The following is an 18,989-nucleotide window of genomic DNA, read 5'->3' as shown; positions in this document are numbered from 1 at the left end:
TCTTCTGCAGAGTGGTAAAAAATCCAAGGAGTAATTGAATAGGTATAAAGATTAAGATAGAAGAGTTTCTTAGACTGGAGGCCAGAGAGAGAGATTATAAGAAAGACTGAAATAAGAACACCTCAGCCTTTTTTGTTTGGTTTCTCCAGAGAGTGAGAGTGAGTGAAATTGTGACTTGCTTTCCGTTTCTTCAGTTTTTTGTTTCCTAAGATGCAGTTTGGGATCAGCAGGGACTGGACCATGTGGAACTCATTTGGGTGTGGGCTGCCCAGGGTCTTTACCAACTGTTGGACATTGGGAAAATGAAACTCTGCGTTGTAGATTGAATTGTATTCTCCCCAGATATATGTTTACGTCCTAACTCCTGGCGTCTCTGAATGTGAACTTATATGGAAATTGGTCTTTGGAGATGTAATCAAGCTAAAATGATATCACACTGAGTTTAGGTGGTCCCTAATACAAATATTTGTAGGTGTGTGTGTGTGTGTGTGTGTGTGTGTGTGTGTGTGTGTGTGTCCTGTTAATCCAGTGACAGCTCTGTGCCCAGGGCTTCCGCTCTCAGGTGGGACCTTTGTTCTCTGCTTCACTTCCAAGGGCTGCGCCAGAGGTTGATGACCCAATCATACTACTCTATGAATGGCCCCAAATTTCAATTAAAGCACCAAGGTGGAAGGTGTCAGACACAAGATAAGAATCTAGGTCTAGAATAAAAACAGAGACACATCATTGGAGATCATGCCTACAAGGGTGGCCTACTCAGAAGGCTCAGATTTGAGGACTATGATTCACAGCTAGTTTAGGAAGCAAACACATGAGACTCATCTTTAAGCACCCAAAAGCCAGAAGTGGAGCTGTGGCTCTAATGGTAGAGTGTAGTCAGAGCAAAGCAGGTAAGGACAGTGCCCAGTCTTGGCACTGACGCGCATGCACGTGCACGCACACACGTTCTTCAAAGCCATGCATGTAAAAATACTAAGAGCACAGCTGTGGCTTTAGACAAGAAGTGCTGGAGGTTGATGCTCCATTTCTGGCCACAAAAACTAAATGATGATGATAACAATGATGACCTCTCTCTCTTTCCAGTGGATAGGACATTATCATCTCTATTGTATTTGCTTCTATCAGCAAGCAGGTCATGAAAGTACTTGATGCAGACATTAGAATTCTGAGTCTACAGAGATAGTATCTGAATTCCTCAAAGATATGCAATCCAGGAGTAGCAGATCTGAGATAGGACTTGTGGGCTGGTTCCGTAATTACTATCAGACAACTATATAGGTGGTCAAAGCTGGGAAAGGCATTCAATGCTCACAAACATATGCTCTTCTTTTCTTTTTTAGATATGGAAAAATGGACACTCACTCAAAATCATGGCCAGTTAGTGTTACAGCCAAGACCAGATATCCTGCTCTTTGCAGAACAGTGTACTCATTTGTTGTTTGTTAATCACAAGGGAGAAAATCCCTCCTAACTGAGCTGTATGAGCCCATGATAAAGCATTAAGTACATGCAAAGGCTAGATACCAGAATGAGGAGGCCTGTGAAAGAAAGTTCTCCCAGCTACAGAGAGCACAAAAATCCACTGGTGCCAGGCATGTTGGCCCATTCTCAGGAAGAAAAAGCTGGTAGGGAAGAGGTCTCACCCAGAGCCTGGGAAATGGCATCCCGCAGGTGGGAAACCAGCAGTGCCTACCATCTCAGAGGAGGCCTGGGGTCTCCCCAGCAGGCAGAGAAAGTCAGGAATTCCTGCAGAGGAGGAGGGCCCTGGAGGAGTTAGACACTCTTGTGCCTGTGAAAGGCTCAGACTCCCCTATCCCATACCTTCTTGGACTTTGGGACAGCTCATTCACATGCAAATCTCTTCAGCTGTTTGGGGATGGGCTCCAAACAGTTCAGTTCAGGAAAATAACTTGAGGATGGTAAGATAACAACAACAAAAGGTTGCTGTGTTCCTCTGCAGCCTGATCTGCCTGGTGTGTCACACTTAGAATTACAAGGAAGGCTGTGGTGAGCTGTACTGAGCACCGAACACCGAAGGCATCATCCTAAGGTAGCTTCCCACACTATGTGAGGGGGTATGTTTCTCCACCACTATCCAGGACCGTGTCTCAATCTACCCTCAAACCTTTGCCCGGAAATCTTTCAAGAACACAGGAAATAGGACCAAAGGACCCTAGGTTCTGGTCACTACTCTGTCCCTCACATGTTATTTCAGTCTACCCTAGGCAGGTCTGTGCTGGAGCTTGGGGGATTTTCTTCTAGCTTACAAGAGCCAATTGTCAACTTTTCAGAAATGTTGCTACTCTGTTGCTAAGCACAGACATTCTTAGAAGATTAAGTTTCATAAGCTTACAATTAAATAAATTACATTAGAAGCCAATAAAGTACATAAAACCATCATTTCCTAAGTATGTTAGCACAGTCCTCTTACTTATGTCCTTCAGGCTATTGGTGTCCTTTGTATCTCAATGGTGAATGATGTGCTTGGGTTCATGTCTTCTCTCTCATTTATCTTCCCCACCCCAGTCTAGTTGATCATTATTTACAAGTACACACCCCAGTGTCTCCAGGCCTTACTTGTCCCAAACATGACATTTGTGGGCACCAATGACTCATGCCTGCCATCTAGCTACTCAGGAGGCTGAGGTCTGAGGATCAAGGTTTAAAGCCAGCCCAAGCAGAAGAGTCAGTAACACTCTTATCTCCAATTAACCAGCAAAAAGCCGGGAGTGGAGCTGTGGCTCAAGTGGTAGAACATCAGCTTTGAACAAAAAGCTAAGGAACAATGTCCAGGCCTTGAGTTCAAGCCCTTTGCACTTGCATGCATGCACGTACGTATGTGTGCACACACACACACAAATAAAATCATGTACATAAATATTGTTCTATAAGAATCAGAATATCAAAGGAGACGGGGTATGGACATATCTTATAAAGTCAGTCATCACCTGGTAACAATTTGTAGGAACTTTTTCTCAGCCTCCTCCCACTCCCCACCTGCATTCGCAGCTTCCTTTCCATTCCTCTCCTTCCAGCCACACTGTCATCCTTTCCCTTGCATTCTACAAGCACAGTAGGTACTTTTCCATTTCCGGACTACACTTCCGGTTCTCTGATTAGAAGGCTTTGGTCCATAAAGCATAAGACTAATGTCTTCATCTTTACTATGTCTCTGCTCAAATGTTGCTCTCTCAATGAAACCTAGAGTGGGCACTATATTGAAATCATAAAACACAACTGATGCAAATCCCTTTGATCCTCTCTATTTCATTTCTTTGCCTTTGAACTTGCTATGGCATAATTTGCTACGGATTGGGTTTAGTATTTATTGTCTGCTTGCCTCATTGTGATGTGAGCACCATAGTGACAGAGATTTCTGTGTGTTCCATACTTCTCAACCTGAAGTTCTAATAAGTAAATTAGAGGGACTCTATAAATAATTCATGGATAAATGAGTATCTTTCCTTTCCTACCTTTACCCTCTATAGGGAAAGCAAATTCAAGATCTACTTTATACTAAGAGGTTTCTGAGAGGGTCTCATGTGCACATAAACACACAGGCCCCTCATCCTCCCGGAGCACATCCACCCCTCACTGATGAGAGCTTACTTGCATTCTCTGCTCCAACCCTGGAAGCTTCTTTCTGTGTTTCATCGCCCTCTTCCTCTCCCCACACATCAGGAAATGTTTGATTTCCTGCATAAAATGAGCTCTGATCACCCTTTTCTGAAGCTCGTTTTCAATTGCTGATTCTTCTGCAGTAGTTGGAATTGGTGTCTCTGGAGGGAAGCATCCCACTGGGGACTACAATTGAAATTCATGAGAAATGTGGATCCACTTCTCTTTTCCTTCTGAGGCCAAGGCCTCCTGCCTGCTGCAGAGAATGAACAGAGCAGTTGCAGTAGCTGAGGTCAGAGTTGTCTGAAGGTTGAGGGCATGTTCTAAGTAAACACAGAGCTCCACAGAAATTAGGAGCTGAGGTCAGAGGTACTTATCTCTCAGTTACACAGCAGGATGTAGATTGACCCCTGTGGCCTGGGAGCAAGGCCCTAGGCTGGACTTGGGAGGGTGATAGTCAGAATTGGAAGGGCTTGCAGAGACCAGCTAATCCAATTCCCTCATGGGAAACTGAGGCCCAGAAGGACTGGTGACTTGCTCAAGTCTCATCACGAGTCAGAGGCTGACTTCTAGGCCAGAATCCTTTCCTTTACATACTCTGTGGGCTGATGCATGCCCTTCCTTCTTTGTCCCCGGGACTATGTTTGCTACTGAGAAAATCTGGACAGGGGTCTTGAACTCAGGGGGCTGGTAGTGTAATGGGAATTACCTTGAACTCACTCTTAGAACTTGTACACCACAGACAAATCCATTGAGTTTTCCCATACTAGGTTGCTCAGATTCCATCTCTAAAAATAATTTTCCTCTCAAAGTCGGGAAAAAAGAGTAAGTTCTTTAACAGAATCTATACAACACAGGAACCTGCGGGAATCATGGAGATCCTTTTACCAATTTTGCTAAATATTACTATGACAGGCAAAATGATGTTGTCCAAAAGAAGGCATAGGAAGAGCCTTTGCAGAACTCTTCCAGAATAGAACCAGCCAGAGAGTGGCCCCATAGAGAAACAGAACTATGCCTTGGGAGTCAAGACCTGGCTTTTCTGGAGAAACTGGGACAAATCTATTTGTGCCTCAGTGGCCTTTTCTGTGAGTAACAATCTCTGCTCTTCCTATGCCATGAGAATCAAATGAGATGATAGGTAAATACTTCCCTTCCCCAGGAGCTGCTATAAAATGAACATCTAGGAACAATAACCAGCCTCCCGTGTGTGTGAAGAATTCTTTGAAATCATTGCAAATACAGGCTGAAAACATAGAGTAATATAAACAAGGGTGTCTACATCTTTTCTGGCAGTGGTAGAGTCAGGAGAGGAGAGAGCTCACATACATAGAGCATCTGCTGAGGCAGGCAGGCAGTCTTGCTCATACTGTCACCACTGTTGCCACCACTTACTGGGCTAGTTACATATGTGTTGGGCAGATGCCTTTCAGGATTTACTTCATTTGGCATTCACAATAAGCCCATGAGAAGGGAATTATTATGTTCCTCATGCTACAATGGAGAGAGGCAAAGGTGAAAACACTGGCATCAGTGAGAGACAGAGATAGGACTGGTCTTTGGTCTGTCCCTCTGAATGCTGGGCCCAACCACCAGTCCTGGCCTTAGGCTGTACTGACTCCCCCTGAGGCCATCATTCACTTAAGTCCTCCCACAACCTGAGTAGCACATTTCATCCATTGTGAACATTTTTATTTCATTAATGAAGCAGAGGCGATAAACAAATGTGGTTCAGGGATCTCATTCAGTGGCAGAGCTAGATTTTACTTCTATGGCTCTTTACATCCTGTCAACACATCTGGACTAGCATTTGCAACTAGATTCCGAACTCAGTGCACATCAGCTATATATATATATACTTTTCTTATTTTTGTTTTCCTTTCCTTTCTCTTCTCTTTACTTTTTTTTTTTTTTGTGGCACTGGGTATTGGGCTCAGGTCCTTTACTACTTGATCTACACACCCAGTCCTTTTTCTTTTAGTTTGTTTTTCATACAGGGCTTCCTGGTCTCAGACTATGATCCTCTTATCTGCATTTCCTGAGTAGCCTGGATTACAAGTGTGTTTCACTATTCCCAGTCATTCTAAATATGGCTAAATCTATAATCTGTGAGAAAGTAGCCTCTATGCCACTAGAGCCTGGTGGAGCCCTCTCAGTTCTCCCTCTTCCCTATGGCATCAACCTGCACTTATCTCTACCTGGGTTTCCACTGCTCCCCTAGAGGCCTGGGGGTTCCCTGAGACATCATTATGTCCAATAGGCACATTCAATCTTTTCCCTCTATATAGCCTCATTTGATGACTCCTGTTTCTTTTGGCTTGACTGCTTAACTTAACTGTCCCTACATATAAATAATTTTATAACAAACTTCCTCAAACATCCCCTGACTCTATCACCTCCTATATCCTCTTCTCTGCTTCCAAATATTTTATAGCTTCTAACTGGATAACCTAGATTAAAATGCCCAAAATGGCAGGCAGAAAGCATGAAGACTGAAGCACGCTTCTGCTTTCTTTAGACAGAAACATACTTTACACATTAAATACAAGAAAATATTTCTTACATCACAAAAATTGTCTGAGAGTGATATTTCTTGAAACATACATGCTTCTCAGGCACTTGCATCATTTCTACTTTTGATAGAAAATGATGTGTAAGAGGGAGGAGCTTCATGATATGCATATATTATATATACATATATACACATTTCACATATATACATGTATATACTAATAAACACATATACATATAGATATATATCCATAGTATAAATAGAGAGAGGTATATATACTGTATATATGGAGAAATATATATGCTACATATAAAGAGAAATATATATATACTATATATAGAGAGAAATACACACACAGTGCTTAGCTTAGCTTTTTCCACTTGTTCTACCACCTGAGTCACACCTCCATTTCTAGCTTGTTAATTGGAGATAAGCATCTCTTGGAATTGCCTTCTTAAGGTGGCTTCAAACCTTAGACCTCAGCCTTCTGAGTAGCTAAGATTACAGGTGTGAGCCACCAGTGCCTGGAAACCACACACACACACACACACACACACACACACACACACACACACACACACACAAACGCTTTTATTGGCGGCCCTGTAGGGAATGGCGGGGGCCATGTACAATACTATCCTTCCAGGTACCAGCTATTGTTGGTGTACAGGAAGCTGCTGGATTCTCTGATTTCCTAAGGGAGTTTGGAGCTGTGGGGTTTTCTGGGGGAAATCAGAAGTTTTATGTTGATTTTAATTCATTTTCATTTTCATGATTATTGTTTTTCAAAGCACATAATGAGCTAACAGTAGGCTGGCCAACAAAATACATTTACAGAATGAATTCAACCTGTTGACTCTGACTTTGGGTGCATGTGTGTAAGCCCAGGTTTACACATTTTCTCAGTTCCTCTCCAGATGTTCTTTCTAGGCTTTTGTTTCATATCTTCTCAAAACATGCCAACACAGGCTTTTCTCTGCCTTCAGCATTCCCTCCCTCTCAGCCTCCTCTGTCATGGGGCTCTGCTGAGATATCCCACTCATGGAACTGCACTGCTGAATTCTCTATTTTCCTTTAAGAAGTAACTTAAACATCATCTCTAAGACTTCTCTTGACCACCCAGAAATGACTACTCCCAAACATACAATATTACCTCATACCATTATGTTGCCTTTAATTTACTAATCATGCAATTGTCTCCCTTTTTACTTTCAAATTGTGGCTTCTTGGAGGCCACATGCATCAAATTCATCACAAGGGATGTTAGCATTTCCCTAGCCTCAGGTCCTCAGCTCCTCCCACTAGCCCCCAGATCCACCCATACATAATGAGCCACTCCTACTCACTTCCCCTACTACTTCCCCTTTACCCCCAGAGAGAGAAGCTGCTACCTGGCTGTGGGAACTATGGCCCCACTAATAAACCTCCTTAGCAATCTTCTTCTCCTGTCTGTGATTATCTCCGCATGGTCCTCTGGGATGGCCGGGACATATCCTTTCTAGGGACCCAGATTTGGTTTAGTATTTGGCTTCAGAAAAGTTTTTAATAGAATCCTTGGACTTCATTGAAAAGAAGATGGGAAGCCACTGAAAGATTTCAAGTATATATAATCAAAGCAATGTATTAAGAAGGTCTCTCTGAATATTTATAAAGAGAGTGAACTTTTGGGAGAGCTGAACCTGGAAGACATTTAGAAGGCTATTGCAGTGGAGAAAGTGAGGTGAATAGAAACTAGAGAGAGCTTAGAGATACTGTGGAAAGGATGGAAGAAGTTGTGGAGGCCTCCAGATTAGGATTAACAAAAGCACTGTAGTATTGCATTGTACAAACTCTTCACAGTTGCCAATTAAAGTTTTACACATAATGGGAGAAAAGAGAGAATAAACAACTATAGAAAATAACTGTAGGCGATTTGTGCCTCCCTTCTAAGTAAACAGATGCCATGAAGTGAACATGAAAATGGGAAGTGCGAATCTGATTTTCTCTTGAGGGTTCTGAGGTCTTGGTAATTATAACTCTTTCCTTAACTGTTCTCCCTGGCTGCCCTGTAAGTAAGCCATGAAAGGCAGCATAAATTGCTGTATTTCTGGAAAAAATATATTCTTTCTGGGCAAAACAAAATATAATATTCTGATATATTTAAGATACATTTTTCCTTTTAAGTTTTGAGGTAGCAGTCTCACTATGTAGCTCCAACTGGCCTGGAACTCATAATCTTCCTGCTTTAGCCTCTCTAGTGCTGGGATTATGATTGTTAAGGGTAAGTTTGATTCTAGGAAATATGTGTTTTAAATTATAACTTAAAACCGAAGCATTCACAAAATGGGGATGACACTGTAGTTTAATTAATGGTGTGTGTGTGTGTGTGTGTGTGTGTGTGTGTGTGTGTGTGTGTGTGTGCCAGTCCTGGGGCTTGAACTCAGGGAATGAGAGTTATCTTGAGATTTTTGCTCAAGGCTAGCAGTCTATGACTTGAGCCACAGTCCTGCTTTTTGTAGGTTAACTGGAGAGCCTCATGGACTTTCCTGCTCGGGCTGGCTTCAAAACATAATCCTCAGATCTCTGTCTCCTGAATAGCTAGGATTATAGACATGAACCGCGGACACTGGGGATAGTTTAATTTAAAAGAAGAAAATACTGAGAGTTTCAAGACAAATTCTGGTTCATGGCTGATGTTGACCAATTAATTGTCCTTTATTGGTCTTTTGAAACAATGATGCAAGTAGACCTTGATAAGGTCTTAGAATATGAGGGTTAGATGGATGGTATTGATCATCTAGTTGAACTCTGTATTTGATAGAGAAGAGCCAGTGTCCTGTGGAAGCAGTCTAAGAATGATAACCAGTACTGAGGCCACTGAATTTTCCAACCAGTGTCTGGGCTCTGCTTTCGCCTGTAGCACCAAGCAGCCTAGATTCCTATGCCCCATCTGTGCACTGCAGGAATCCACAGTTGGAGCAACATTCCAAGGAAGCAGATGCTGCTGGGCAAATGTGTATGAGCCTTGAAACGCAAGGACAGAGGGAAGTCAGGCTGGAGAGCAATCCTCATAAATGTGAGCATCCAGTCCATAGCCTTGTGCTCCTGCTTCTTTCTCCTCTTACTGATGCACAGTGTCAGCAGTTCCTGGGAAGGCTCCTTGATAGGCATGGGTGGGTGGGAAGGGAAATCTGGGGCTTGGCTAAAGCTGTGGACTGGGAAGATCCTCAAGCACACTCCTTGGCTGCCATAGGAATTCACTCATAGATTAAAATAGGCTTAAAATAGGAGGAGTTATTCTGTCAAAGGGAAATCTACGATGTTTAAAGTGCCTTGGTGAAAGACAGTGGTGGTATGTGATATGTTTATAATCTCTCCTTAAATGACCTGCCACCAAGGCATCCTCAGAAGACTATAGCCTTTAATTGGGATTCCAAGACTACATGCACTGAGAATTGGCTATTATAAACATACCATAATGATTTTCTGGGGTTATCCTAACTAAGATATGAAGGATTGATAGAGTCATCTAGAAAATTCTGGCAAGGAAGGTTCAGATGAGAATGCGGGAATTTAAGATAGTTTAGGAATCATCTCATTGTACGGTCTCCTTGAACAGCTGAACAAACAGAATTCTGGAGAGAGCTGTTGGCTTACCCTGAGGCACATGGCATGTTATACTTTTATTTACATATGGAGAGAAAAGAGCTTCTTTCTCATTCAAAGCCAGGAAAAGTACACACTCTGAATTGGGAAGGCAATAAAAAGGTTTTAACTATGTGTATAAGGCTTCTGTTTAAGAGTTTAGAAGCATAGTCCTCTTTTTATACTCTCACCTCCAGTCCCTTCTCCTGTCCTGTGGGAAGTTGATCAGAGTGGCAAAATTCAAACTGAGGTGCTGCAGAAGGTAGCCAAGGGTGACCAAGCAGTGAGCACTAAAATCACCTCAATCTGAGCAGTTCCACTCTGTTTTCTTTCTCTGTCGGGCTTAATGAAGAATTGTTAAAAGACTGTATTCATTTAGGAGAAATCACTTTAAAAAATACCAATAATAACAACACCATTTAGGACAATCCCATAAACTAGGACTAGATGAGTCTCCAGAGGGCCTGCAGCCTGCCACTCAGAAAGTCTGAACTCCTGGAGTGAAGCTCTGCTGGGCATGTGTACAGAAGAGCCCTGTCTCCATGCGAGCCCCAGTTGTTGACTGATGTGGCTAGAGCATCTTTGGAAGGAGAGGGTTGCTCATGTACTGTGGCTGCCAGAGCCTCGGCAGGAAGTGAATGAGAATGCAAGGAAGATATTCTGGAAGAGACCCAAATATACAAGCTACCTCCCTTGTAGAAATCCTTTTTTCCAAAAGAATTAGAAAAAGGTATCTGATTCAGTGATTCACTCCAGGGCATTTCAAGTAGGCCAATCAGTCAGTGAGATGCCTCAAGTAGACTGTGTCTTTGCCCAGAGGTTATGTTTTCTAGGCCCATCTCTCTGCAGGGGACCAGGTGCTTTTCATCCTAATAGTCCCACAGTCATTAGTAGACTCTGAGAGTAGCTTCCTCTATAGCAGTCATTCTGGGATACTGTCAACATCTGGAGACATTTTTTGATGTCATAATGGGAAGAGAGCTGCCACTGACTGACATCTAACAGGAAGAAGTGATGGATGTTGCTAGAAATTCTACAAGGCTAATGGTTACACTAAAGATTATCCTAATGCATAACCGCTCTCTCAGAAAGAATTGTCAGTAGTGCAAAGATTTAGAACACTACAGAGCACCCTGGGCTACTTCACACGGACACTGCAGATTCATTGGCAGCACCCTATAAATAAAAAGGGCTAAAGCCCCAGTATTGGCATAAACAAAACAAACAAGCAAGCAAACAAAAAAAATCAAAAGGAAAACCAAAATCACACCCTGATCCCCTTCTTAGTCCCACTTTAATGATAACTTCTCATCCATGGCAATTACAGGAAGTATGTTTGTATGTTATGACCCTTTTCGGCTCCCAGCAACTCCCATATATATGTTTTTGTACACCCTTCTAACAGTGACTCTCCTTTTGCCCTTATTCTCTTTGTGGATAAAATAAAAACGTTTTTGCATGTCATTCCACTCCTTTCAGCACTGCACTCTCACCCTCCCTTCTGTCACATCTTACAGTCCTCACAAACACATGGCCATTATTTGGGGAATTAAGCAATACTTTCTAATACCTCAACTTTAGACATTACTGCTCTGTTTCTAGATGATTACTGCTTACTCTGGGGTCTCTGCCCTTTTCTGCTTGGGAATCTGGGTGCAAAGGTTAGTGGAAACATCATAGCCTGTGAGAACTGAACATTAAAACAGATAAAGTGTTTGGCTAAATTGAATCCCACCAGCCGTTTTCCTCATAATCTTGTCTACTTCAGTTTGAACTTGGTGTAGCGCCCCCTGGTGTTCATTCATCACATTGTCACCTTGTGTGTAAAAGCAACCCTATGAGGGAGGGTAAAGTTTTATTGAACTTATCAGGTCGTATCTAATTCATGGAGCTATCTTGCACTACTAGCAGAATCTGTCCCTGTTAGGAAAATTTGGCGTCGGGGGAGTCCTCACCTTCACATAGTCGTATTCACAAAGGTAGGAAGATTCCAAGTTGAAGTGCATGAAGTAAAGCTTGATTCGAAACCCCTCTGGGACAGTGATATTCCAAGTCACTTCTGAATCACTTGGATAGGAGTCTGGATAGCCAGGTGATTGGATCTGGCCAAACATGTCATTTAGCTCTACGACGTGGGTAGAAGCCTTCAACAGGGAGAGGCACAGGGCATGGTAGAAAAGGAGCCACCTGAAAGACACAAATGGTTCTGCTTACATGAATGGATACAGGTCCTCAACACTGACCTAAATCAGCAGTTAGGAAATGAGAGTCAGGATTCCCACTGTAACACTGTATTAATTTGGCCATACCATCCAGTTTGTAATAAGAGAGGAAGTAGCTAATTTTCTTCTAAGGATTTGCTCCAGTTCTGCACATTGCAAAATTTGGTAAGAGTGCTAACTATTCCAGAAGGTATTATATTTGGGCCTCATACATATATTCTTTTACTCTCAAAAATGTACCTTCTTAACTAAATATCATTGGTATTATTTCTTCACTTCAGCTTCATAAAGAATTATAATTTTATGAACTTTTCTATGACATAAGTAATAGGAACATGGCAATGTTAGGATGAGAGTATTATTCAGTGAGGAAATTTGCAGACCTCAAACAAGTTGAGGGAACTAGTTCTACCACAAAAATCAAGTAAGGTATGCATCATGAATAAAGACAGAATGAAGATGTGTCTTCTTCCCTTTGGGAAGTGTTCTACTACAAGGGCCAAAAGGATAGAGAGTGGCTCTAGTCTATAATTTTAGCTCCTCAAGAGTCTGGATCTGAGGATCTGGCTCAAAGCCAGTCTGATCAGATAAGTCTGTGAGGCTTTTCTCTCCAATCAATCAGCAAAAAGCTGGAAGCAGAGGTATGGCTTATGTTGGGGCAGAACACAATCCTTGAGTAGAAAAGCCAAGTGAAAGTGCAAAGCGCCAAGTTCAAACCCCAATACTGGCATACACACACACACACACACACACACACACACACACACACACACGCCTATAACTGGTTTCTGTAAGAATGAGAGCTAACAAACTGATAAGCAGTATTGCAAGCGTGGACAAGGAAAGCTCAACGAAATGTGCAGAGCACACCAAATGGGGATGATGCAAGAATGTGCAGAATAACCAATGTTGACAAAGTCCTGATGATCAGTACACACACCGTGCCTGGCACCTGTGGAACAGATCCCTTTTCCTGTGCAAACCCTGGGGACCTTGAACTCAAATGTCTCAAACTCTGCTCACCAACTTCTCTCTTCATAAACACCTGCTCTTGTTTCTGGTTTCTTTTAATAGTCTCTATCAATTCCCAAAATCTGAACTGTTATCATTTCTCTTTCCCTTTGAACAACACAGAATAGTCACCAGGGTCTTCTGATTCTGCTTTCTATGCTTTCTCCTTTCCAGCCAGTTACTTAATTTCACAGCTCTCTTACTTGGACTATTGTTATAGCATCTGAACAGATCTTCTTGTCTCCACATTCCCTTTCATACCATCAGAGAAATCTTGGTTTCTAAAGCACAGATAGGAACATGCTGCTCCACTGTGCCAGCAGCAAAAAACCTCCCCACCCCACTTAAGATGTCCCATGAGGCCCTTTTTGAGATGTTGTTTCATCCTGTCTAGCTCTCTGTCAAGGCTCCCCAGGCCATTCCTTCCCATGGTTCAGCCCCATTGCAGCTTCCTTGCCCATAGAAGAGACCTATTGGTCTCTTCTGTAGATCTCTGCCATCCTGAGTATCCATAGGCTATGAAGTATTTCTTCCTTCCTTCCTTCAAATTCCACAGCTCCCTGTGATCAGTTACCATACCGCCCTGCTTCAGGCCTAGCCTTTGAAGTGCAAGTTACCTGGGCTCATATCCCTGTTCTTCAGATGATAAAAAAAAAAAGACTCAGGAAACTAGTATTCCTGGCAAGAGTTTCCTTCACTATATATCTTATATATGAAATTAGGACTATGAACCCTAATTTATAGGGATCATATGAGCATTAGAGATGATATATGTAAAGGACCTAGTGTAGATTGTACAATGAAAAAATAAAAGAAAGAAGTTCAGGCCAGAGTCTTAGCTTACAAAGTCAAAGCTGGACACTGATACCAGACTGTGGGATTAACTATTCAAATCTTCACTAATCAGGAAGCTGTTTCTCTGAAAATTCTGCTTCCCATGTATTCAGGTACATATATATGTATATATATATGCATATACATAAGTATTTGGTGTATAAATATAGCAAGAGAGTTACATGCATACATACTTTGGCTGTTTTTATATAATCTTTACAAAAGAGGTGGATAAAGCAATATAAAAAGATCTAGAAGGCTAGACACAAAGGTGTTAAGAAAAGTTGTCTGTGAAATGGGAATATGACTATTTTTAGTTTAAAAGAAGCTCACATTTAGCTCACATCTGTAATCCCAGCTACTCAAGAGGCTGAGATATGAGGATTGTGGTTCAAAGCCAGCCCAGGCAGGAATGTCTATGAGACTTTTATCTCCAATTAACCACCAGAAAACTGGAAGTGGAGCTACAGCTTAAAGTGGCAGACTGCTAGCCTTGAGTGAAAAAGCTCAGGGACAGCAGGTAGGCCCTGAGTTCAAGCCCTACAACTGACAAAAAGAAAGCTAAAATTAGTATAGAAGGCTACATACAGTTTTTCAATTAAAAGGACAACATAGTTATTTATTTTTTCCAAGGGTTCTACAACAGTAATTTGTGGGATGCTATTAAGAAAACAAAAATGTTTTCATCCAATTGTTAATGACAATATTTTTCTAAACCAATCTGTCAGGAAAGGGCAAAAAGAACAAATCATGTTAAGTGAAGTAAGCTAAGCTCAGAGAAATGAATGGCACATGTTTTATTTCATATGTGGAAGCCAGATCTAAAATAAAACTAAGTATGATCACTTACACGGGGCTTTATATATTTGTGCACAAACAAACTAAAGGAGGGTCTATGAAGGGGAGGAACCATAAGGTGTAACTCCTCTGACCATCTAACATACTGTTTACAAAAATTCATTCTAAGAAATGTAAACGTGTGTGAGTTTTTTTTTTGTTTTAATTTATTTTGTGTTTCTTTTCTGGGGGGTGGGCAAATAGGGGCACAGGAATGGATGGCAGAAGGGTGAGCAATTGTACTCAATATGCCCCATGTAAAATTTAACTATGCAACTTGTGGGTAGGGATGGGATGGGGGAAATGGGTGAAAGCCAAGGAAAGGATGGAAATGCCCAACAAGTATTGTACTCATACCCTGACTTATGGAATTGAACCCCTTTGTACAACTCCTTAGCAATTAAAAAATTATGAAAAAAAAGTCAAAAAGAAGGAAGGCTTGGATCCAAGTTATCCAGTTAATGAGGAGGAACGTGGAGTCCAGAAACTCTAATTTAAAGGGCCCAGGCACCCCTTTGTCCAAGGGAGGAAATCAACTGTTATTCCCAAGGCTGAGGTTCGAGTATTTTCTTTTCTGATCCTGGGGACCAGTTGCTTAGTGCTATCCCTGAGCAATTTTTTTTTCCTCAAGGCTAGTGTTGTATAATTTGAGTCAGAGCTCCACTTCTGGCCTTTTGATGATTAATTAGGAATAAGAGTCTTATGGCTTTTCCTGCCTGGGCTGCCTTTGAACCATGATCCTCAGATCTGTCTGCTGGGTCACTTGGGTTACAGATAACAGCTCCTTGCTCAGGTTCAGTTTTGCTGAGGAGGAGAGAGCTTATTCAACTCCCAGCCTTTGACTTTATCTATTTCACTCATTTTAGGAACATGATGGAAGCTTTTCATTTGCTTCCTTATCGCTTACAACGGTAACACTCCTGCTATCCACAGGATGGTTGGAAAGTACTTTGTTAAGTGTCCAGCCCTTTGCAAACATCAGCAATGATGACTCCATCATACTGCTTCCCGAAAAACAGGTGTCAGTCATGAGCTTTGACTCCCACACCCAACTTTCCAGCAATAGTAACAACCGGATTTTGTAAGGCTGAAAGGTCAGCTTTCTCCATGTCTGCTTTATCCAGATCACATGGAGGAAACTGAGTCTCCTCATTCAATTCAGTCAAAGGCTGGCAGCTCATCAACCCAGGGTGTCTTGGGACCCAGGGCCATGTGTGGTAGGCAACTGGTCAGCATGGGAGGATGGCCTGTGATGTGATCTGTTCTCTTGTGCATCTTGAGACAGCTGGAAACATATGAAGCAAATATCTCTGTCCATAAAATGGGCTTAAGCATATGCAGCTGGTTTGCCTCAGAGGCTAGGGAATAAAGAATGAAAGTGGCAGCTTTCATTCCTCATCACACTCTCGGATTGTTTTGGACTTCTTATCTACCAGGCACTGGCTGTACAATTTCCTGACATGCACTAATCAAAACAGTTGAGCTTCTTTTGTTTCAAATGTCAAAAGTTATATAGAAAGCTGGGATCTCACAGGCTTCACTGGAGGAGCAGTCTCTGCATTCAGAAGTCTGCTGTATCTATGATTTCGAATGAATAGCACTTTTGAGCCTCTCCATTCACTCCCCTCATTTCAACCTACACAATGCCAAGACTCCATGTTTGGTTTAAGAGTTGGAAGGGACTGTAAAGCTCCTTACACACCACAATCATTTGACAGATGATAAAAGGGAGACCCCCATGAGATGTCACATCATGCCTGAGACCATATGTTGAATTAACTTCAACAAAAGAAGGGAATAACAAAAGCTCACAGAAAAAAAGTTGGGTCTATGCCCATATCATGCCCAGGCATATGGCCAAAATAATTAATCCTGTGAAAAATAATTTAAAAACCCATGGCTTTATGTGGACATTAAAAAAAAACAAACAACAAAAAACAAAAACCACTAATGCCTGAGCTGGTCCCCATGAGATTCTGGCTTAATTGGTCTGGGGGTGAGGCCTGGGCATTGACATTTTTTAAAGTGCCAGAGGCCATTCTAATGTGCAGCTTGGATTGAGAGACTAGTGGAATATAGTTCAGGGTTGTTGTTTTTTTTCCCCTTTAAGTGCTGGCATTGGAATCCAAACACCTAACTTTGAGTCTGGACTTTTTCAAGCATTGAGCAGTCTCAACTGCTTTTATCCTCATGTTTCCATTAATCCTTATTTCGTCCTAAACATGAAAACTAGAAAAGACAATGCCAAACTCTTAAGTGCCCCACATAGATGAAACCAGACCCATTAGAAACATTTTGAGTGAAATTTTTGTCTAGTGGTCACTTTGCTATTCAGGAATTGAATTCACCCGAACCATTTAATACCTAGCAGGAAACAGACATTATATTAGGTACTAGTGGCTCATTGATAAAGACTTTGATCACATACCTTATAAAAGGAGGTGGACCTTTAAATAAGGAGTTAGTCTAAAGAAAGAGATGTCCCTCTGAAGAACAAAGGAGGAGATACAATCTCTCACAGGGGAAGAGGAAGTGATATTTGATCCTGCTCACACAGTCTGGTCCTCTAGATGGCAAAATAAGTGGAAGGGCTGCTCCAGTTTGGGATCAGCCTAGATAAAGATCCAGGACCGATACTCAGCCACACAGTTGAGGCATTGAGTGGGATATCATTCCATATAGACTGCTTTCTTCGGAGGAAGGAAAAGGAAGTTTGATGTCAGTATTAAAAGGACAATGAAGCCAGAAGTGGACACACACACACACACACACACACACACACACACACACACACACCTGTAATACTGCCCCCCTCCCCTGCGCACCCCCCTACCCAAGGAGTATCTTGAATTGAAGGGTAGCCTAGACTACATAGCTACATAGCCTAGACTACATAGACAGGTTGTCTCAACAAACAAAATGAAACAATAATATTATTTTTTTAAAAGACAATGGCTTTAAAGGAAAAGATTGAATTCATATTTTAAGGACTTGGTTATTCCTTTGGAGCCACAGGTAATAGTAAACCAGAATCACACAGTTAAAAGCCCTTGGCTTCAGACTCGCAAAGCAAAGTTCTTAGTGACTTTGTACAAAAGCACCAAATAGAAACACTCCTGATTTTAAAGAAAAGCAATGTGGGAAAAGGTGTGTAGAACTTCACACATCTGTAGCACTTGTTTTCACCTTTCGTGTGTGTGTGTGTGTGTGAGAGAGAGAGAGAGAGAGAAAGAGAGAGAGAGAGAGTTTCTAGCTGAATTAACACTTATAAGTAACAAAAATAATTAGGGTGGTTGAGTTTTCAGATCTGCCAAAATAAGCCTGATAAGGAATTTCTAGTAAGCAGCGTGAAGTAGGATGAGAAATAGGAAAGGTTGAGGAGCAGCAGTCCACATAGAATTCACTCCCTAGAATTTTAAATGCTTTTAAAAGAATGTGCTATCTCTTTAAGAGCCATTTGATGCAATTCATAGCCTGAGTCATGTCACCAGCTGCCTCTGATTTCAGTGAGCAACACAGAATTTACAGGGAACTGTAAAATGGGGACAGGTTTTTAGTTTTCTAAATTGAGGTTTAACTGGCAAACTTCTAAAGATTTCAAAAACCGCGAAGCAGAACTATGGGGAGGGGGGGGAAGCTGGTTTCTTTCTTTTCCAGTTAGAACAAACACACAAACACATATCTAACTCTCAAAAGTGCAGAGAGAGACACAGAGAGAAAGAAATCAGTGCTCATTGCTGAGGAGAAAAAGGAAAAAAATCAGCCTGTGGGCAAGAGGAGGAGAGTCACATTGGCCAGTAGGCAGCACCCTGTCCTGGCAGAAATCTGTCCTGGGAGAAATCTGAGCTCCCACAGCGCCTGGCAGCTGGGAGGAAGATTGGCAAAAACTCCTGTTTTAAGTTGGAAGTCTCCACAGGAAATCACCCGCCCACCAATGTCCAAGGCTCCCTTTGCAGAGCCCCAAGGGTCCTTGAGACCCCCAAGCCCCTCAATCCTCCACTTCTTCCAGAACAAGCAGGTGAGTCTACTCAGACACAAGGTCAGACCCTCCGGGCTGTTTAACACTTGATTACCGCCCCCCCCCCCCAAAGGGCACAGTGCCCTCTCCTGCTCTGACACTCACCTCATTTTCCTGCCTCTGCGTGTGCCTGGTTGCCTGGCCTCTGGTCCCCTGTCTGACTGTCTGGGAGCTCGTCCTTTGGTGTGTCGGCAATGCCTTATCTTTGTTCTGAGGTCCCTGTGTGTCTCTGGAATTGGCTGGCATTCTCCATTCAGGTCACGCCTTCCCCTGCCTGCAACAGATCCCCTCTCCCCCTCTCAGCCTCTGGCTT

General features: G+C 42.3%; 1 protein-coding gene across 2 annotated transcripts in view; it reads right to left on the bottom strand.

Annotated features, from left to right (window-relative positions):
- Positions 1-18,904, bottom strand: part of Masp1 (MBL associated serine protease 1) — a 63,943-nt gene extending 45,039 nt beyond the window's left edge. For both annotated transcript variants that reach the window (XM_048346979.1, XM_048346978.1), the window contains exons 1-2: positions 18,782-18,904; positions 11,710-11,941 (exon numbers count right to left, since the gene is read on the bottom strand). In XM_048346979.1, the coding sequence (XP_048202936.1) occupies positions 11,710-11,941; positions 18,782-18,786 (237 nt within the window). In that variant the 5' untranslated portion in view covers positions 18,787-18,904. The remainder of the gene's footprint in view (positions 1-11,709; positions 11,942-18,781) is intronic.
- Between the last annotated feature and the right edge of the window lie 85 nt (positions 18,905-18,989).

Source organism: Perognathus longimembris, chromosome 5, assembly GCF_023159225.1.
Source record: "Perognathus longimembris pacificus isolate PPM17 chromosome 5, ASM2315922v1, whole genome shotgun sequence".
Lineage (NCBI taxonomy): Eukaryota > Metazoa > Chordata > Mammalia > Rodentia > Heteromyidae > Perognathus > Perognathus longimembris.
The sequence above is the reverse complement of the archived record's forward strand: the minus strand, read 5'-3'. Positions and strand labels throughout refer to the sequence as shown.